We start from the raw sequence: 22,913 nt of genomic DNA, 5'->3' as shown, positions 1-22,913 counted from the left end.
GGTGAACTCGGATATTAGAATCACCCGCTTATTAGAATCAAATTTGTCCGGCCCAAAGTGATTCTATTAAGCGGGTCCCACTGTATATATATATATGTATATGTATATATATATGTATATGTATATATATATGTATATATATATATGTATATGTATGTATATGTATATATATATGTATATATATATATATATATATACAGTAGACTAGGCGTAAGTCGTCACCAACGGGACTGAGAAAAAAGTGACGACTTAGACATGTTACGACTTGCGCGTATGCGAACATTCATGATGACTGTGGGGTGAAGGATGAAGTCGCTCGTGGCCTGGACACGTACGTGTGAGAGGGCGCAACAATCTCTAAGCCGGCCATTGTACCAAAAGGGAAACACAATCCTCGGGGCATAGGTGGGGGTTCATTGGTTAGTTGGAAAGTGATCAAGCAAAGATGGAATTCATGAATCACTTTTTCAAAAGTAAAGATAATGAACAACTGTAAGACAACTCATATACCATCTGTGATGGTATATGACCATCGACAAATGTGGAATGAATGGCTGTTAGAATTCATTCATTGGAATGAATGTAGAATGAGTTTTCATATGGAATGAAAACTCATATACCATCGACAAATTACATGACACACAGTCATCGTGATGACTACCACTCAATACCTATGTGAAAGTGAGTGTGGTGATGTACAAAACAAGCCAATATAAAACCATGATTGGACTTCAACACTAAGCTCGATCGATCCTTTACTCCTTCGCCAGAGACTGCATTGTGCAGCCTGTCTACCTCTTCAGATGCATGTGGGACGGCGCGCTGACTGAGCTGAACGCAGTGCAGTTATAAATAGCCCACGCATCACGATTCCATGAAATCGGGCTTCTCACGAGGCAGCAGTTCCGTGTGACGAGTTAGGCGTGGTAATTTACTTGAGTTTCCATTACGTGGGAACGGACAACATGTGACGACTTAGACGAAGTGACGACTTAGAGATGATGACTTACAGACTTTATTCAAAGTCTGTAAGTCGATTTAACATTAGATAAATTCGGGACTTTTTGACGCTGCCGACTTAGGCGAAGTGACGAGTTACACGCTGCCGACTTACGCCTTGTCTGCTATATATATATATATATATATATATATATATAATACACAAATATATATTGTTGCGGATTCGCGCCCGCCGGCGTGCTGACGGCCACGTAACTCGAATCGCGGCACGTCGCCCACCGGACGGACAATCCAGTCGTGACCCTCTCGGACTAACGCCGGGAACCAGTCACGGGTGGACCTTTCGGTCTCACCGCGATCGAGCCAATCAGCCCCCGCGTGGGATAGGGTTGCTCGCCAAATTCGACCTACCTAAGTACCCACGCGGAGGGTAGACCGGGCGGTCGCACCTCGCCGCAGGTCGACTTCGGACACGGGCCACTTAAGCGACCCGTTCCGTACTATCGGGATAACCGAGCGGTGTTATCGTCGACCTCGACGGTTCGATTAATTATCGGGCGTATTCAGCCCACTACCAACCCTTTACGTGAAGCAAGATGGGGATTCAATAGAGGAAAAGACGAAGCGAAGCGGGAGAACAGTTCAATAATAAAGCACATTTATTCGCGACGAACGGAAAGCACACATATTCAATTCCACCAAAAGCACACAAAAAAGAAAAACACAATTCAATTTACACAAAAAGCAAATGTAAAAGAGAAACACAATGCAGAGCTATCAGACTACCGAGCACACGGCAACACTTATACAATTTTACTTCACAGACGGCGCCGCCAACACATACCCAAAACCAAGGAAAGAATACCCTCAAGGATGAGGCGGGCCTGAGGCCGAGACCGGGTCGGGCCTACCCGTCTGGTGATGAGACGCGGAGCGGCGATGGTGCCTCAACTCCGCGGGCCTCGCGGGCAGTGTCCGGTAGGGGGTGGGAAAGGGGCCCCCTTGGTCGCACTATCTCAGCGCGGGGGGAAACAGGAGGGGTGTGCTGATGCTCGGGGTATAGAGGATTTTTATCGCCCCGCGACGAGCGTCTCCACCTCGGCCAGGTCACGCTGTCGGCCTCCCTGGGGTGCAGCTCCCTGCACGACGCGAGCACCCCCTCGTCTGCCCTCGCCGCCTCTCCAAAGCTCCGTCCCCTCCGTTCCGACTCCAACGCACACGACGACCAGCTCCTTCTTGCCAACTCCACCGCCCGCGAAGTCTTGACTCTCTGTTCCCTCTCGACTCTCCTACTCTACTACTCTCCGGACTGACGAACACGGTCGCTTTTTATCAGCCCCGTGGCTTCGCCCTCTCATCTTTGACCCCTCCCTTCGACCTTTCACCTCGCTCCCCATTGGCCCGAGAAAAAGTGGGCGTGAATGCTTTTGATCCATAAATTTGCATATCTCGATCGCCCTCCAACGCCCTGGAGGCGGGGCCAAATCGCCCCTCGCTCACCGATTGGACGGCAAAAAGTGGGCGTGTGTCGTTTTTGATCCGTTTTTGAAGCACAAAATCCGTGATTTTGTACACGCTGTTCGGCGCGCGCCCTGCACGAGACCAACACCGGTACCCACAGGCGGCGCAAGAACGGTGGCGATGCGACGGTTGCGAGGTGTGACGTGAAGGTCGTGGCGGTTGTGGTGAAGCGGCGTTGTGGTTGGTGGTTGATGTTGTGGTTGTGGTGGTAATCATGGCGGTTGGTCCAAAATAAAGATAGCAAAAGAAAAACGGCTATCCTGAAGAGTCGCAGCACGCATGAATGACATGTATTCCCACTAGACAACGGGTTTGGGCCTAACTACACATGTACTTACCGAAATACCTCACCTAAGGGACCTGAATGGTGGTTTGCGAATTTGGTAACCACAACACTACCCCCTCCCCTTTTTACAGACTCGTCCCGAGTCGTCAAATTTTCGTGTGCCATCATGTGTAGTTTTCCCCTAGTACATTTTACCTACGGATCCCTGAGTGCGACATTCATGGTATTCGTGTCCCCAAAATAAATAACCTGAGGGCTGCGTAACTATCTAAACAAACTCACTCACACGGATGACTTAAATAAAATTGCCGGCGCTAGGACAGACATGCCAGGGGCGCACTCATATGTACAGTACATCTTAACCTTAACTTACAAATTTTACACTAAACCATGGCCCAGGATCATTGAACTCTGCAAAAAGAAAGCAGTTAGCAGGGAGCCAGGCTGCCCGCATGCAGTCTCTGGCTCAAACAATGCAGGTGACAGGGAATGTGGCTGGCTGCTCACACGCAGTCCAAGGCCTTCCCTTTTGAACTGAACTCAGTGAACCACAACGGTGCATGGGCTGCACAACGCAGTCTCCGTGCCAGCTCAAGTGGCACACACAATGAGCACAACGAATGGATGGGTGAACACAAACATGGTGCACGGGCCGCCACTGCAGGCCCGTGTTGTAGCTGCCAACAGGGCAGTTCTCGCAGCTTGCAAACTGTTGCTTTCTGATCCTGGCGCACATGGAAATGAACAGGGGGGGGGGGCAAAGCAAAAATTGAACGGGGCTGGTGAACATGGGCAGTGGGCATGGCATGGCAAAGGTGAGCAGGCAAACACAGCCCGCAGAAGAAGGCCGCTGCAGGCAAACACAGCCGGCAGATGAACTGGCCGGCACAGGCCTTGAAGTACCACAGCTGCAGACGAACTGGCCGGCACAGGCCTTGCAGCACACAGCTGCCGATGAAGTTGGCCGGCCTCCGCCTTGAAGCAAAACACGGCCAGCCGATGAAGTTGGCCAGCCTTTGCCGTTCAATGGAGGTTGGTGGAGGGAGTGCGGTGGTGCTGGCCACTTGGAAGGCGGGCGCGGACCTACCTACCTGTCTCCCTCCCAACTATCGCCTTTGCCTGTCACTGTACATACCCACTCCCTTAATTTGTCAAACCCCAATTTAGCCCCAACTTATTTTTTTGTTGTTTTTATTTTTACTTCCCCACTATAAATCGTCCCCTAACCCCCTTTATCGTCCTTGTTCGGCTAACCTATCCTGTCACCTAGCCTACTCCCAACCCCTACGTTCCCTTCCCGGAGGGGAATAAGGGAGAGCTAACGTCCTGTGTCGAGGCCCAATGAAGCCTCAGGATGGCCTCCCCAGAGTTCGGCGATCTATAACCAAAGTGGGTCCAGCGGCCCACAACGACAGGGAGGGGATGGATGGTGCGGAGGGGTACACTTCCTAATCTACCCTATCCATTTAACTGTTAAACTACCCCGGGGCTTTCAACAAGCACCTCTCGCTTAAACTATTGGTTCTAACAACCCAGATTCCCGTCGCCTGTGTTGGTGTCCTCACAATTTCGGGCCTCGCCCCCCAATTTTCTCTCTGTGCCCTCACACGGTCTCCTGGCTGGGACACGTGGCTCCCTTTGGCAGGCACGACCCTCTGCCGAATCTCCCGCTATGGCACCCCCGGGCACTACACTGCCTCCGAGCCTACCAGCTCCCTAACACCGGGGAGTGCCCCCCATGGCACCTCCCCTGAAACGCACACGTGGCAGGCTGGCTTCCCGGGCCCCTTTCCGAGGGTCACCCATGCCCACAACACTGCCCACGCGGCTAATGGCGCCCCGGGCCCCCGCACCAAGCAGGCGCACCCGTGCCCACTACTCTATCCCAGCCCCCCATGGGCCCTTGGCCTACCACGGCCGACTAGCCTGGTGCCCGGGGTACCCACTCAGCGATACTCACCTTTCGCAGCCACGCTCCCAAGCCCGTCAACAGGGCTCCTGCACCCCTCCAAATGGGTCTCGAGCCTACTTTCCCACCAACAACAAAACGACCTCCATTTTTCAATTTGACTAACCCAGCTAACTCACTTTACTCTGACCCCGGGGTCCCTTGGGCGGGAGTCACTCCTCCCCCCAATCACTCATCGCACCATGCATTCCCCATTCACTCCACACACACAGACCCGCTGGCCTCACTCACTCACCAAGCACATGCCTCACAACTCACCAACTCTTCAACACACACACCGCTGAACTCTGCCATCCTTCTAACTACATCCCCTAACTAACTCGTGCTCCCACGTCGTCCCTTAAACTAGTAGCACGTTCCATTTAACCTACGTAGCTAAACTACGTCCCCTCTACACATCCAAAGTCTGTCACTGTCTCCAAATAAATCATTTTATTTCCCAACCTAAATCTGGCTACAATCCCTCTAACTAATGCATTCCACGGACTCCATGAGGACTTACCCCTGCCCCATGGAGTCGGTCTAGCTAAGCTAACCCTTCCCCCTAACTAGTTTCCATCCTGTGCCCAGGTTAGGGGGTCTTCCACCCCTTGCCCAGGAATCCTGTGCACCCGAAAGTGAGGCTTGCTTTTTTTTTTTTCTTTTTTTTTTTTTTTTTTTTTCTTTTTTCATGCGCAGCACCTGCGCGGCAACTCAGAGCTCGCGCACTTTACACCTGCCCGTGACGTCATGCAGCTGCACGTGTTCCTCGTCCCTCCTTGGACGGTACCATCCAGCAGAGATACCCCTCCTGCCGGATTCCAACCACACGTGCAGCCATGACGTCACCGTGCGCAAAAAAAAAAAACACAAGCCCCAGGTCTCGAGGGGTTCCCCACGCGAACACATGTGCTTTGCCCGTTGGAGCTTAACACACACGATCGCGTGGAGAACCCGTCCGGTCCAAATCCATTTACCTGCCTAAACTTTGTCCGTCCGCGGGATCGGCAAATCCACCGCGTGCGTTTCCGGACCGGGACTTCACTCTCGCAAGCGAGCACGTGGCGGTCTCGTGCGTTGCACAGCACGAACCTCGTGCTCACTGCTGGGTGAACCCGGCACGGTCCCCGAAATAGCTACAGCCGCTACTCGGCTTTCTCTCCTCTGTCGCCGTCTCCGTCTCCATTCCACACACGCATACCTGCGTGTTACGACGCACACAGTCCACACCATCACATTCACACCGGGAGACGCGGCTGCGTGCTCCCGCATGCCAACCGACATCTCCCTCACATACCGCTCTCTCACACACACGGTCTCCCTTGCATACGGCCGTTCACTCACGCGTGCCTTACTACTCGCACAAACCATACTACTCACACACGCGGGGGCACTCATCCGCGGTGCCTCATCCACACTCCGTGCCTCATCCACACACGCGGGAGCACTCACCCGCGGTGCCTCATCCACACTCCGTGCCTCACTCACACACGCGGGGGCACTCAACCGCGGTGCCTCATCCACACACGGCGTGCTGGGAAGCACACACTCCGGCACACTCGCCACCACACCACTCACCCACGGGGTCGCTTCCACACACGCACTCCCACCTTGCACCACACACACAGGGACAACCACACTGGGGATTCGTGTCCCCACAAGGGTCTCCGGGGCCTCTATACCCCCCAAGCTCGCCGTGCACCTGTCCACAGCACCCGTCCCCTCAACCTCGCAAAGCACGACCGAACTCACCTGGTCGTGATCCGCCTCAAGGGGGCATACTCCCTCCCCTCGTTCCTGGAGAAGGCCACCCAGGTGCTCGCACTGGGTCTCCACCCAGTCCGCCAGCTCACCCCCATTGTCCTCCACTACCTCCGTGTGTGTGTGTGCGTCACTTACCCCGTCTTCATCGTCCAGTCTTCCCTCAATTTTTTCTGTCTCCCGTGTCTCTATACATTTTCTCTCCTGGTTCCTTTTTTCTGTCTCTTCCTGGTTCCTTTTTCCTTCCCATCTGAGTCGTTCTTTCTCTCTGAGCCCCATTAGCTGTTCGTTCTCCCTCCGTTTTAGTTGTTCAATTTCACACTCATAGAGTTGTTGTTTTCTCTCCCACTGTTCCTCCTGCTCTTTGTTTTCCAATCTCATTGTTTCTTTCAATTGGCTCATTTCCTTCCTGTGTTTCATTCGCTGTTCTCTCACTACTCTTCCTCGTTTCCTCTCCTGTCCTTCCTTCTCCAGTTTCATGGTTTGCTTCATTTGGTTAATCTCCTTTTGTGTTTCATTTGCTGCTGTCTCATTACTCTTCCTCGTTTCCTCTCCTGTCCTTCCTTCTCCAGTTTCATGGTTTTCTTCATTTGGTTAATCTCCTGTTTGTGTTTCATTCGCTGTTCTTTGTCTATCTCCTCGTACTCCAGCCTCAGCTTTTCTTTCAATTGGTCAACCTCAGATTCATGTTCTTTTTGTTTTCTATTCCATTGTTCCTCTCGTTCTTCCCTCTCCAATCTCGTTGTGTCCTTCAATCTCCTGATTTCTCCTTCCTGCTTCATTCCTTGCTCCTTTACTTTCTCCTCGTATTCAAACCTATTTTTTTCTTTTGTCGTTCAGTTTCAAATTCATACTCTTTCAGTTTTCTATTCCACTGTCTTTCTTGTTCCTCCTTCTGCAATCTCGTCATTTCTTTCAACTGACTGATTTCTTTCTCCTGTCTCATTCGTTCTTCCTTCATTACTCTTTCTTGTTCCTCATTCTTTAGTCTGGCCTTCGCTTCCAGCTGTTCGATCTGTACAGTGTGGTTTCTTAAAGTTTCATTTTCCGTTCTCTTCCTTTCCTCTTTTAACACTCTCAGTTCGTTTTGTAGTTCCCTGTCTTTGTTTTGGTGTTTCTGTAACTCAGAAACTTTCTTTTCCAATTCCTTTCTCATCTCCGCACACTCAGACTTTGCTTTGGCTTCTAACTGTTCTTCCGGCTTGCGCTTGTGGTTTTCTACCCGTCTTCCCAGTTCCTCTGTCTCCGTTTTTCCCTCCAGTCCCAGCTTATCAACTCTCTTCGTCATGTCTTGAAGTCTTTTCTCACACTCCACCGTTTCGACCTTCAATCCCTCCTCTGTCTCCTCCTGGCTTTCTTTTAATTGGTTTTTCGCTTCGAGTGCGTTTCCATCCATTTTTTATTTTCTATTTGTTGCGTATTTCTCTTCATTTCGTTGTTCCCTTCTTTCATTCCGTCAATTATGCTCTGCACGAGTTCCATAACGTGCTGTATTGTCACCTGCCCTGGCCACTCCCACTGACTACATTTAGCGGTGGGGTTATAATAAAAAAACCGACCAGATGAACGGCATCGATGCCTTTCCCAACCTTCTGGTACGGGTTTCTCTTGCACGGTGATCTCGTCCTGAGCCATGGATTCTACATTACTATTACACATACCTAATCCACCCGGCACCCGCTCGCCTTGAGACGCCATCTTGCTTCTCGTGAAGGGTTAATTTCGCTCGCTCGTAATTTGGAGGGAATCGGGGGTCGCTTCTCTCACCCCTGGACCGATTCCCGTGAATTTAGCCGGAGACAGGAGAGCCCGTTTTCCTGTTCTCCGATACCAGTGCCGCGAGGAGGGCGATGAATTTGTATCCCACTCCTGACACCAGTGTTGCGGATTCGCGCCCGCCGGCGTGCTGACGGCCACGTAACTCGAATCGCGGCACGTCGCCCACCGGACGGACAATCCAGTCGTGACCCTCTCGGACTAACGCCGGGAACCAGTCACGGGTGGACCTTTCGGTCTCACCGCGATCGAGCCAATCAGCCCCCGCGTGGGATAGGGTTGCTCGCCAAATTCGACCTACCAAAGTACCCACGCGGAGGGTAGACCGGGCGGTCGCACCTCGCCGCAGGTCGACTTCGGACACGGGCCACTTAAGCGACCCGTTCCGTACTATCGGGATAACCGAGCGGTGTTATCGTCGACCTCGACGGTTCGATTAATTATCGGGCGTATTCAGCCCACTACCAACCCTTTACGTGAAGCAAGATGAGGATTCAATGAAGGAAATGACGAAGCGAAGCGGGAAACAGTTCAACACAAAGCACATTTATTCGCGGCACACGGGAAGCACACATGTACAATTCCACCAAATGCACACAGAAAAGACACAATGCAATTTACACAAAAAGCAAATGTAAAAGCGAAGACATAATGCAGAGCTAATACCGACTACCGAGCACACGGCAACACTTATACAATTTTACTTCACAGATGGCGCCGACAACACATACCCAAAACCAAGGAAATAATACCCTCAAGGATGAGGCGGGCCTGAGGCCGAGACCGGGTCGGGCCTACCCGTCTGGTGATGAGACGCGGAGCGGCGATGGTGCCTCAACTCCGCGGGCCTCGCGGGCAGTGTCTGGTAGGGGGTGGGAAAGGGGCCCCCTTGGTCGCACTATCTCAGCGCGGGGGGAAACAGGAGGGGGTTGCTGATGCTCGGGGTATAGAGGATTTTTATTGTCCCGCGACGAGCGTCTCCACCTCGGCCAGGTCGCGCTGTCGGCCTCCCTGGGGTGCAGCTCCCTGCACGACGCGAGCACTCCCTCGTCTGCCCTCGCCGCCTCTCCACAGCTCCGTCCCCTCCGCTCCGACTCCAACGCACACGACGACCAGCTCCTTCTTGCCAACTCCACCGCCCGCGAAGTCTTAACTCTCTGTTCTCTCTCGACTCTCCTACTCACTGGACTGACGAACACGGTCCTTTTATCAGCCCCGTAGCTTCGCCCTCTCATCTTTGACCCCCTCCCTTCGACCTTTCACCTCGCTCCCCATTGGCGCGAGAAAAAGTGGGCGTGAATGCTTTTTGATCCATAAATTTGCATATATCGATCGCCCTCCAACGCCCTGGGGGCGGGGCCAATTCGCCCCTCGCTCACCGATTGGACGGCAAAAAGTGGGCGTGTGTCGTTTTTGATCCGTTTTTGAAGCACAAAATCCGTGATTTTGCACACGCTGTTCGGCGCGCGCCCCGCACGAGTCCAACACCGGTACCCACAAGTGGCGCAAGAACGGTGGCGATGCGACGGTTGCGAGGTGTGACGTGAAGGTCGTGGCGGTTGTGGTGAAGCGGCGTTGTGGTTGGTGGTTGATGTTGTGACTGGTGGTGGTAACAATGGCGGTTGGTCCAAAATAAAGATAGAGAAAGAAAAACGGCTATCCTGAAGAGTCGCAGCACGCATAAATGACATGTATTCCCACTAGACAACGGGTTTGGGCCTAACTACACATGTACTTACCGAGATACCTCACCTAAGGGACCTGAATGGTGGTTTGCGAATTTGGTAACCACAACAATATATATATATATATATAATACACAAATATATATATATATATATATATATATATATATATATATATATATATATATATAATACACATATATATATATATATATATATATATATAATAAAAAAATATATATATATATATATATATATATATATATATATATAATACACAAATATATATATATATATATATATATATATTTGTGTATTATATATATATATATATATAATACACAAATATATATATATATATATATATATATATATATATATAATACACAAAATATATATATATATATATATATATATATATATATATATATATATATATATATATATATATATATAATACACAAATATATATATATATATATATATATATATATATAATACACAAATATTATATATATATATATATATATATATATATATATATATATATATATATATGTATATATATATATATATATATATAATACACAACTGTGAGGGATAATTTGTTCATGATTTAATTGACAATCGTTGATGTAAATAAGTCAAGTATGACCAAAAAGGCTTTGTGTTTAACTTTGTTTTGCTTGCTTTAACCTCTTTCATATTTACTCCCTGCTCACATCCTTCTGGTCAATCTTCATCCATATCCATACGAGTTCACCCAAACCCCACCCCCACCTTTCTGGTTCTTGCTCAACACCTCCTCTACCCCTCTTTCTGGGTCACTTCCACTCTACCACCCACTTCCCAGGTCTCTGTCACTCACTACTGGACATCTACTAGTTCTCTGTCACATCCTCCCAATCCCTGGTCTCCTTCCTGGGTCTCTTTTCCCTTTCCTTTTGTCCCCATTCTATGCCATTCATCCTCCATCCCCACCGTCACTCTGTTCCAATACTGTAGAGACTTTAAATATGCTAAAACTACCGAAATTCTTGGAAATGACACCTTGCACAGGTGAACACACTGAAGCATTCTCCTCCTTTCAAGTGATCATGCACCGGTACACTTAACATTGTGTATCTCACAAGGAAACAAGAAAAAGAGCAATCATTAGAGATCACCGACCCTTGCCAGGTCTTGTTTTGTGTGGTGTTTGTGTACTTGTGTGTTACGTAATTAATAAGAGCCATAACTAGAACTGCCACTTTATAACTGCTGGCAGTGATGACTGGAGCCTGGTGTTGGCTTAGTGGTTAGGGTGGTGGCTTGGGATCCCAGGGTCCTGAGTTCAAGCCCCGTTGGCTGCTGAATTAACACCAGGGGGTTGACTCAGCCTGTCATCCTTCCGAGGTCGTCGAAATGAGTACCACTGTACTGGTCCCGGTGTATGCCCCGGTTAGAATAGGTGTACCATATCCCTCTGTGTCGTAAGAGGCGACCAGGGTTGGCGTCAGGAAGGGCATCCGGCCATAAAACATTGCCTCAAGAAAAAGCCCAACCCCTGCACAGCAGGGAAAAATGGCTGTAAAAACGGATGACTGGGTGCCAAGAACCCCCGCTTTGATTGGACACCTGACCCGCTTTGATGCAACCTTGCTTTGATTGGACACCTGACCCTGACCCATGATGTTTAAAAAAACATATTATTCAATTGAATTTAGAATGGGATTAAAGTAAATTCAATTCAAATCAAATGGAAGACCAAATAGGTACAGTCCTGCATTGGAGTAATCAGAAGGAACCCAAACAAGCAAAAAGCAAAGATGAAGTCATCAGGAGGAACTGGAATAGGATTCACATTTCAGCTGCTACTCCTCCACCCTGAAACCTCTCCAGACACAGCGAAGTCAGCCTTATAAAAAAGAATACTGTAATAATAAAAATAAAAAATAACCCAGCTCAAAAAAAAATAATTCTGGCTGCCAGATCATGTGTCCAATCTAGTTGAATTGAAAACATGTATTCCCCCATCACTACTAGATCATAAATGTGAAAGCTTATGTCGATTAACTCAAAGCTGAATCTCGGAGGTAAAAAAAGAAAAGAAAAAAGAAGCTCTCTCATACAAGCCTCGACAATGTATACAAAAAAACTTATCTCCTGTTTCTGTTGCCACTGCCAGGAAGACCATTCCATGCATTAAACGACTCTGAGTAAAAGTCCCCTGCCTTGCTACCGTCTTAACTCTCCTCTTTACTCTCAGGCTACGGCCCCTCGTACTATCACTGTCTACTCTGCTGAATAATTCATCTACACTTATTTTATGTATACCTTTCATTATCTTAAACATCTCCATCATATCTCCTTGTAACTGCCTCCTTTCTCGTGTATAAAGCCCTGTCTCCTTCAGTCACTCCTCATAGCTGAGTCTTGCTTGGCCTGGAATTAATCTAGCCAAGTCGAGCTATATTCAGCCACTCCTCATAGCTGAGTCTTGCTATAAGTGTAACTTTATCGCCGCTCCTCATAGTTAAGTGTAGCTTGGCCCGGAATCAATCTAGTAGTCCTGCGCTGAACCATCCCTATGGCATTTACAGCCTTCATGAGTTGTGGTGACCAAAACTGCACACAATATTCTCGATGTAGCCCTCACTAAATTCCTGTACAATGTTGACACCGCCTCTTTTGATTTATAAATGATCCCTCTCCGAATACAACCCAAAACCCTATTTGCTTTCCCGATAGCTGCCTGGCACTGTGCTGCCTGCTTACCTCCCGTATCTATTACCACCTCCAGATCCTTCTCCTGTGTGACATGCTCCAAAATTACCCTTTGCATCCTGTAATTCACCCCACTATCCTAATCGTTGATGTAAATAATGAATAGTAATGGTCCGAGTACTGATCCCTGAGGTACCCCACTACTTACATCCTCCCAGCAAGACATCCTCCCACTCACAGCCACTCTTTGCTTCCTCCCACTAAGCCAGTTTGCAATCTAATTAGCTACCTGACCAGCCACCTCCACAAGCCCTCACTTTGGCCAACATCCTCGTATGTGATATCTTATCAAATGCCTTCATAAAATCCAGATATACTATATCCACTGCATTCTCCTCATCCACCCAATCAGAAACTGCTTCATAGAACTCTAAAAGATTTGTCAGACAGGAACTACCTTTGATAAACCCATGCTGACTACCGAATCTCCAAAATCGTTCAAGTGTATAATGTTGTTGATGGCGTCATTGCAAGTTTATGGAATGCAATATTACCGCGTATTTCCCCAAATGCTTTTTGGACATGATTTCGCCATCCTAACCGGAAATGGCCGAGCTGACTTGGATCCTTGGCATCTGAGGATCTCAGCCTTTTAGCACAGCAAAAGCTCTCTACCTTAGCCTTTCCTTTTGCTGTTATAACCTTTGGAACATGGATTGTTGAAACAATGATTGAAATTATGAACATAGCATCAGCAGTCCCGCTTCAAACCGTATTGATCATGTTTATTACCTCCACCACCAAACGTTGATGGAGGTAATGTTTTCACCCCTGTATGTTTGTTACTTGCGAAAATCGAAGATTTTTTTTCAAGTATATTGGTTGGTCACATGTGTAATTCTGTCAGATTGGCTGTCAAGCCTGGTGTTGGCTTAGTGATTAAGGTAGGGACCTGAGTTCGAGCCGGATTGGCTGCTGAATGCTGGCACGGGATCTTTAGGGTCCTTAGTTTTGAGCCATGTTTTTCCGCTGAATTAACACCAGCTAGGGTTGACTTGGCCTGTCATCCTTCTGAAATTGGCAAAATGAGTACCAGTGTACTGGTCTGGGGCACAGCATCAGCGGCATAGTCATGCCCCAACAAAATGAAAGCTATCCGGCAGCCAAGCTGCCATACGCAAGAAGAAGATTGTCTGTTACTTGCGAAAATCGAATATTTTTAAACTACAATATATTGGTTGGTCGTGTTAATTATTCTGTCTTTTTTGTCTGTCTGTTTTTGTTTGTATGTCAATCACTGACAGGACACAATTTTAAATCATTTTTTAGGAAACCTAAACACCTGGTGGAGTTTGTCATAAGAAGCCTATTGTTTGAGGTCAAAATGTCAAATGGTCAACATCGACCAAATTTATGAAATTGTCAATTTTCATTCGATTGACTTGAAATTTAAAGAGGAGTTGCATATTTGTTCATCGAATTCAATCACCATTTATTTTGAGGTCAACATAGGCCAAAAGGTCAACATTGGGCAAAGACCAACAACTTAGGTGAGATAACAAAATCCTCAATTTTCATCCAATTGACTTGAAATTGAAAGAATATTTATATTTCAGGTCACTGAATTCAACCAACAATTCGTTTTGAGGTCAAACAAGCTGAGTCATTGTCATAAACTTCTCACATGGGTTGATCCAGTGACTGAAAGATTAACAAATCGAGCATTTGTGAACAGGTTTTTCGTCTTCAACCTTGGTGAAGTGATTGATTGAGCCTGTAGATCTTGCATTGGTGCAGTTGCCCTCATTCTCGACTCCATCTCAGTCGTCGTCCACTCCATTCACATCTGCAGACTTGCTTGTGTCTATTCTTGCTTCATATGATGAAACCAAACCTTCCGATCATCATTATTCATTTTCCTCTCAATCATGGCAAGCATACGATTGCTGTCCATATTGTTCAGACAAGCAACTTATTTTAATTTATCGAAGCTTCACTTTACCATGTGAACCAGTTTACAAAATCTATCATCTTCACTGTCTCAAAGTATCTTGAACTTGCTACGACGTTATGTGTTGTGTTAGCAACGAACCTTGAGTCTCCGTATATGGAATCCAAATATTCTCATGCAGCTTCGTAATCTCATCCGATGCCGTTTATCAGTTTGAGCAGCTTTCCCTGTAAACAGGTGTGGAGTAGTGTTATGACATCCCTTTTGCTGCAGCTGGAGTCGTCCATACGCTTGAAATACTCTCTTAAGGTGCAATACTCCCACATCTCCAGTGAATTTCGACATCTTTCGGGAGAAAGAGGGAGAGGAGTTGGATGGTGGAAGGGGAGGGGTGGGACGGAGAGAGGGAGCGGGAGAGGGGTGGGACAGAGAGAGAGGGAGAGGGGTGGGACGCAGAAAGGGAGCGGGAGAGGGATGGGACAGAGAGAGGGAGAGGGGTGGGACGGAGAGAGGGAGAGGGGTGGGACAGAGAGAGAGAGCGGGAGAGGGGTGGGACAGAGAGAGAGGGAGAGGGGTGGGACGGAGAAAGGGAGCGGGAGAGGGGTGGGACGGAGAGAGGGGGAGAAGGGTGGGACGGAGAGAGGGGGAGAAGGGTGGGAGGGAGAAGGGTGGGACGGAGAGGGAGGGAGAGGGGTGGGACGGAGAGGGAGGGAGAGGGGTGGGACGGAGAGGGAGGGAGAGGGGTGGGACGGAGAGAGAGGGAGAGGGGTGCGACGGAGAGAGAGAGAGAGAGCGAGAGGGGTGGGACGGAGAGAGAGGGAGAAGGATGGGACGGAGAGAGAGGGAGAGGGATGGGACGGAGAGAGAGGGAGAGGGGTGGGACGGGGAGAGAGGGAGAGGGGTGGGACGGAGAGAGAGGGAGAGGGGTGGGACGGAGAGAGAGGGAGAGGGGTGGGACGGAGAGAGAGGGAGAGGGGTGGGACGGAGAGAGAGGGAGAGGGGTGGGACGGAGAGAGAGGGAGAGGGGTGGGACGGAGAGAGAGGGAGAGGGGTGGGACGGAGAGAGAGACAGAGAGAGAGAGAGAGAGAGAGACAAAGAGAGAGACAGAGAGAGAGAGAGAGAGAGAGATAGAGAGATAGAGATAGAGAGATAGAGAGATAGAGATAGAGATAGAGATAGAGATAGAGAGATAGAGATAGAGATAGAGATAGAGATAGAGATAGAGATAGAGATAGAGATAGAGATAGAGATAGAGATAGAGATAGAGATAGAGATAGATAGGGTGGGGGGGTTTCGGTCGATATGACATCCAGTGTAACGTCCATCCAAAAGACAGCTCACACATTGATGAATCACCCTGCCTGTGTAACACCGGAATGACAGTTTATAGCTGGGTCAGGATTCAAACAACTTAAAGCGAGCATGCATACCTCTCAGCTGTCCTGCTGTGATGTGGCGATTCATTTATTTGTAACAATTGAAAACATTTTATATTAATTGTCATCATCTCATTTATTTTGCCTTCCTAACTCCAGAGATGTCCCCCACAGAGAGCTGTGCTGTGGTATTGCCATTGAAGCTTGAAGAGCGCTTGCCAAGTGGATTAAGCACTCAAGCAAGCACTCCAACAAAACGGTTTAAGAAACGTTAAAAAATGCAACGCTTAATTTTTAAATCCTGGTGGAGGATCTCGAAGACTAAAGGCCCGGTCACACCTTGACGTTTTAGCCAGCGATGGCAACGTATTAAAATGTATGTAAAACGCTGGCTTACGTTGAACTTTTGATGTTTTTTTTTTAAAGATTCGGACGTATTCATAGCGACTTGGTCTCATGTATAACGCATTGGTAACGGACACAGAACGTTTCGTTGTGTTATAGATAACTTATACCAACGAATGCTGAACCTGTTGTCGGCCTACACAACCGATGCCCAACGATAGTCTAACTTAGGCATAGCGCGTTACACGCATCGCCGACGATGTCGTGACGTAGCCTATTAAAAGGCTGACGCACAACGATTCGAATCATAACTGCCGTAGAAATGGAAGTGACAACATCGCGGTCACACCTTGGCGATCTTGCCAGCGTATGCCGACCTAAGAAAAATGTGTCTAAAATGTTGGGGCACGTCAAATACGGTACGAGTAAGTTTGGTATACGTGAGTAGAACGCTAAAGTACGCTATCATACGTCGTAGTAAGTAGAGTACGTCAAGAAATTTTAAACATGTTCAAAATTTTTGGACGTACTCTGCGTATGACACACGTTCCGCATGCGATGGGGATAAGTTTTACACACGATATGTGGACGCTTACACACGTCCACAAAGGCTACTTATACGCTACTCATAAGTCGAAACACGTCGCGGTAATGTCTTTTTTACGCGAAACTTATTTCTAACATATGTTTGACGTGCTTTGAACCAATTCTTTACGTAGTCCCAGCACACATTGACGTATGTAGACGTATTCCAATGACGTCTTCCGGTCGACAAAAAAATAAATGAACGTGTTTCTAGCTTACAACTGCCATATAAAGACGTGTTCCCAGCGGTTTTGGGAATTGGTATATAAAAATGCTGCTCATAAAAGGGGAACCCAACAGTGTTTTCGAGTTCCTTTTTGAGTCGATGTCCATGTCAGCAGTAACAGTATCAGTATCAGTATCAGTATTAGTATTAGTATTAGTAGTAGTTTGTTCATGTTGGCAGTAGTAGGTGAGTGTGAGGGGGAGGGTGTGGGTTATGATGGATCGTCCTTGCGTCCGCGTGTCCACGGGTAGGAGACGTCTTTTCACCATTGTTCGAAGTTCTTCGTGGCTAATTTTTTTATGGGGCTTTTCAACAATGAGCTATAGCTTGTTTTTACGATTTAGGTCTATTTATAACGGGTTAGTCAAATGCACAATGAACTAATAATGTGCATAGAGTGCTTTGATTACTTATAGATACGATATACCAACGAATAATTATCGTGAAGCTGGCGTTCACAAACTATGCCCAACGATAGCCTAACTTATCCATATCGTGCGGCAGTTTATCTTTGCCGGTGACGTATAGTAGGGTTTGCTATTCATAGGCTGCCACTCAACGATTTAAATGGCTGCATCTCCACTATTGAAAGTAGACGCTTGCGCTCAACAATTGGATTTTTTTACAATCAACGACTTTTAAACGGTACCACTCAGCTATTTTCATTGTTTACAATGAACGATTTAAATTGCTGTCACTCGCCTTTGTTTTTTGACGCTGGGGTTTGGAAATTTGAAGCGTTTCTTCTGAACGTGTTAAAACGCTCAAACTCGACTATTTTAAATAGACGCTGCCGATGGACAATTGGAATCATAGCCAAGCTAGACATCGAAGTGTGAACATCCTCATCATGCCGAAGAAAAGTTTGAAGAATGCTGCAAATAAGTGTCCTGGCCGTGGCCGTGGACGCTGACGCAAGGACGATCCATTATACCGACGTTTTTCAGCCTATGAGTAACTTAAAAGTAACGTCTGTCAATGTGTGGCAACGATCGCATAACGTGCCAACAACACGGTAATCATAGGTTAGAAATAAGTTTCGGGTACGCTAAACATTACCTCGGCGTGTCTCAACTTATGATTAACTTACAAGTAGCATGTGTTGACGTCTGTCAACGATCGCAGACCGTGCATACAACTTGTGGCCAGCGTAGCGGAACGTGAGAATCATACGCCGGCATACGTCGTGAAATTTCAAGCATGAAAAAATTTGAGGACAACCAAAAAGTACAACGTTTAAAGCCAGCGTACAACGATGTATGGCAGTGTTTTTCAGCGTGCTCTCAATGTTATCAAAACTTACCCATAACGTATTCAACGTGTGCCAGCGTTTTGGAAAAAAAATTCAAAAATCGGCATACGTTGGCTAAAACGTCAAGGTGTGACCGGGCCTTTAGACTTACTCGCGTTGTTGTTCTTTATCTTCTTCTTGTGGACTTTTTGTTTCACAGCCTACAGTTTTCATTGAAACTTCCTGAAACTTGGCATATATATGTAAAAATACCCTGCACATATAGTAACCATCTCCGATTTTAAAAATTCCACCGAGAAAAAAAAGTTATGACATCAAAATATCTCCGCTAATGGAAATCGCCTAAAAAAGTGGATGAAGGGATTGAGGGAAGTGAGTGATTTGACTGTGGGTGGCAGTAGGTGTAGGTGTAAAGAAGGCAATGGGAAAAAGAGAACAGTGGAAGTGGATTAAGTGGTTGAGTGAAATGGGAGAAGGGTTGCTCAGTTGACAGATTAAAGGCGGTTGGTATGTGTATATATTATGTGTGCATAACACTGTACACTCCGAATAACATTTACCTTCTTCCAACACACCCCCCTTTCCACCCTGCATTCTCCTCTATCTCCCCACAGGTTAATGTAATCACATTTGTGCTGTGCTGGTTCAGTCTCATCCACCCGATGGTTGTGTATCGTCATTACCGTAAGCTCTCCAGTTCAGAAGCCAACAATGCTGATGAAGCAATGGCCGAACACAACCCTCCAAACGTCTGAGCTTTCTTCTTCACTGCTTGACTTCAGCCCACAGCTGTTCTCTCCTCACAGCTTGTCATATGCAGCCATGACATGCTGTTTTATGGATAATTTATTTTCTATTTTCCTTTGTAATATTGAGGTTTCCAATTTCAAATTTCCAGTGAATCAGATGCAAAATGAAAAATTTTAGATATTGGACAAAGTTGTTGACCTTTGGCCGATGACGTTTTGACCTCAAAAACAATAGGCTTCTTACTTATAACGAACTTTACCATGTGGTGAAGTTTCATGAAGATTGGTTTAAAATTCTGACTTGCCGGCGATAAACAAACACACACACGGACAAGCCGGTAGGCGGACATGGGAAGTCGACTACCCAATAGAACCTGACGCGATGGGCCCGTTCGATGGGGAATGACCTGAGGATTAAGCACAAGAAAATTCATGATTCTAGCTTCAAGGGTTAATGCTGCAGATTGTTTTTTCGTTAAAATACCCCCACATTTAGAGGTTTTTCGGCCGTTGCCAGGCAACGGAGGGGTCCATAGCAACGGTTCTTTCTCACACATAACTAGGACATACCATGAACCTACCATACCAGTTTCATGTATATCTGACTCATAGTCTCCGAGATATAACGAACTTCGTTTTTTTATTGTTTTCGACCAGGGTTCATTCAAAGTCTATCTTCTCCGACAGTTTTCATAGGATCCGGCTGGAAATTTTTGGCAATATGGCTGAATGTGCTGCCCACAGTCGCTAGTGGCCCGATTTTTGATTTTCGAGAAAATAATTTTTTAATGATTTTTCAAAAATTTCAAAGTCCCATTGCTAGGCAACAATGGTGTCCATAGCAACAATTCTCATTTGCACACAACTAGGTCATGGTATGAACCTACCAACCAAGTTTCATCGAAATTGCCATTTTATTAACTGAAATCGCCATTTTAAATACTGATAATAAGGGTAGAACAGATCTCAAAAAAAAGTTTTTGAAAATTTTTTTTTTTTTCGACTCAATCGACCACACAACAGACAGACAGACAGACAGACAGACAAACATATCGACGGAAACACTGATAATAAAGGTAGATCAATAAAAAAGTCTTTTTGAAATTTTTTTTTTCGACCACATCGACTACCCAACATATCGACGGAAATACTGATGATAATGAGGGTAGAAAAAAAAAATCTGAAGTTTTTTTTGAGATTTTTTTTTGACTAGATCGACTACCCAATGAACAGAAAATTGCACAAGACTGACTTATATCCTGAGTTAAACTAATATACTCGCAAGTACCAAACAGACGGGTTAAAACACAACCTTCCTCCACCTTCGGTGGCAGAGGTAAAAATGCAAAAGGATGTTGGGACGTTTCTCCAAAAAGTACTGTATGTAAACAAGGTAGGGATGGTCACGAGAAATAATCATGTGAAATCATCCATGTACACACACTGTGTTGGAGTTTGTAAAGAAAAACTCTTCTTCCCACTCATCTTTTAAGTTGTAAGTAAAAGTTCTCGACCTCTTTGGTGGAGGTCCTATCTCAAGTTCTGACATGACAAGAATTAAAATAAAACAAATCTTTCCACAGATAGAAATATCTCAGTGCAAGTCTGCTCATGCAGAAGCCACTTCACCGTGGGGAAGATAGGAACATCGATGTGACATTTCAACTTTAATCCGGTTATTTTGCCGGATTGCATAAATCACTTGCCACTCAAACTGCTGTCTGATTGGGAGGATGGTATTGCTCAAGGGATTATGGTGTATGATTTTCCTTATTTTTAATTCTCATTTTCACTGATATATATATAATATCGGAATAAAGCATATATAGTGTAGTTGATAATAGAAAAATCGTGCAAATTATGATACAAGCATCAAATTTGACATTTCTGTTCTGCAGGGCTTTCTGATCAAATCTGCCCGATTGGCCATTTGAAAATCCAAATTTTGAAAAATTTGAAAAAAAAAAAAAACTTCAAAAAATATTTGAAGTCCCAGCTGGCTGAAATTCTTGAAGCGCAAGTGAACATCCCAGACAGAGAACCAAGGGGAGATGCAGTCATCATTGATTGCTCAGCACTTATCAATGCCCTACCTCCATGCACTTCAAACATATTTGATGACTATGCAAAAGAAGACATCATCCCAAAGGTGGAATCCTATGGTGCCAGGTACGAGAGGGTGGACGTAGTGTTTGATGTGTTCAAGAAGTGAAGTCTGAAGTCTGAGGCAAGGTCGAAAAGGGGGCAAGGAATCAGAAGAAGAGTGATAGGAACCAGTAAGACCCCAAGTAACTGGAGAAGCTTTCTTCGAGATGACAGCAACAAGACTGAGCTGTTTCACTTCCTTGCGGAAAAGATGTGTGAAGCACAGACGACAAGCACAGTCATTGTTGTGGATTTTTTAAACCAACCTTGTTGTGATCGTTGTCCTCCTGAAGGATTCTAACTGGTCGATTGTGGAATCCTATTTGACTTCAGACAGAGTTTAACGTTTGTCTGATTTGATTATAAAACCCTACAAAAACCCTATCGACACTGATAAAACTGATGTCCACACAAGTCCTTCCTTGTGAAACAATTTATTTCCTAATTATACACCATACACTTCTCACCCTTGTACAATGAACTTAAGAATCCCCATTTGATTGCAATATTATTTGGTTCTATTTCATTTATTCTTATTTTAGTTAACAGTTAGACCAACCCGATTCAATTCACTTCTACATTACATCAGAGAGTTTTATTCTAACTTGGTACTTGGTCAGTTCCAAGGAGTACGAGCCACTGAGAAACTATACTTCCTCACGTGCTCGTACTAAGAAAATGTGTCTTTCAAAACATTTTATACGTCCATGAGAGAGAGGTTGGGGGATATTCACCCAGACTGTAGACGTGTCCTTTAGACAAAAAGCCACTTTGTACATTTTCTCAGCAAAGGTTCATTTATCAGCTCGGTCACTCTGCTCCAGAACAACACATTTCTTATCATTTAGGGCAAAAGTCTTTTGGCCAGAAATGACAGCCAATTCAATTTGCAGCATAAAAGTTACATTTCTGAAACTCCATTTGTTACAATTTAAAATACATTAATATAAATTTTTCCCCCACAACAGCAACAAGACTGAGCTGTTTCACTTCCTTGCGGAAAAGATGTGTGAAGCACAGACGACAAGCACAGTCATTGTCACAAAAGGAGAAGATGCCATTAGCAACACAAGGAAGTCACTGGATGCTGTGTCTCCATGTTGTCATGACGAAGCTGACACTCAAATATTTGTACACGCCAGGGATGCAACGATGGATGGAAGCAAGTCCATTATCATGAAGGTGAATGACACGGACGTACTAGTCATAGCAATATCTGTACTGCCATCCTTACAGAAACTAGGTCTTGAGAAGATGTGGATTGCCTTTGGCCAAGGAGCCAAGGCACGATGGATTCCAGTCCATGAGGTAATTTCTGCAATGGGGCCTGAAAAAGCTGGAGGGATCCCATACTTCCATGCGTTCACTGGATGTGACGTCGTGTCCGCCTTCTGCGGTAAAGGGAAGAAAACTGCATGGCAGACTTGGAATGTCTTTGATGATGTTTCTGAAACATTCACCAATCTCAGCCAGCATCCAACATTGATTCGTGATATTGACTTTTTTGAAGTTTTTTTTTTTTTTTCAAATTTTTCGAAATTTGGATTTTCAAATGGCCAATCGGGCAGATTTGATTAGAATCCCCTGGAGAACAAATGTGCCAAATTTGATGCTTGAATCATCATTTGCACGATTCCTCT

At 46.1% G+C, this 22,913-nt stretch overlaps 1 protein-coding gene across 5 annotated transcripts in view; it reads left to right on the top strand.

Moving 5' to 3' along the window:
* Positions 1–20,115, top strand: part of LOC147033990 (equilibrative nucleobase transporter 1-like) — a 230,534-nt gene extending 210,419 nt beyond the window's left edge. For 4 of the 5 annotated variants that reach the window (XM_085874544.1, XM_085874563.1, XM_085874554.1 and 1 more), the window contains one exon: positions 18,994–20,115. In XM_085874544.1, the coding sequence (XP_085730670.1) occupies positions 18,994–19,134 (141 nt within the window). In that variant the 3' untranslated portion in view covers positions 19,135–20,115. The remainder of the gene's footprint in view (positions 1–18,993) is intronic. The other variant, XM_085874579.1, reaches the window with a different exon arrangement.
* Positions 20,116–22,913: the final 2,798 nt, after the last annotated feature.

Source organism: Eptatretus burgeri, chromosome 1 (assembly GCF_056783735.1).
Source record: "Eptatretus burgeri isolate ZD-2024b chromosome 1, Ebu_testis_v1, whole genome shotgun sequence".
In the NCBI taxonomy this organism is placed as follows: domain Eukaryota; kingdom Metazoa; phylum Chordata; class Myxini; order Myxiniformes; family Myxinidae; genus Eptatretus; species Eptatretus burgeri.
Note: the sequence above shows the minus strand (reverse complement) of the source record. Positions and strands in the feature narration are given on the sequence as shown.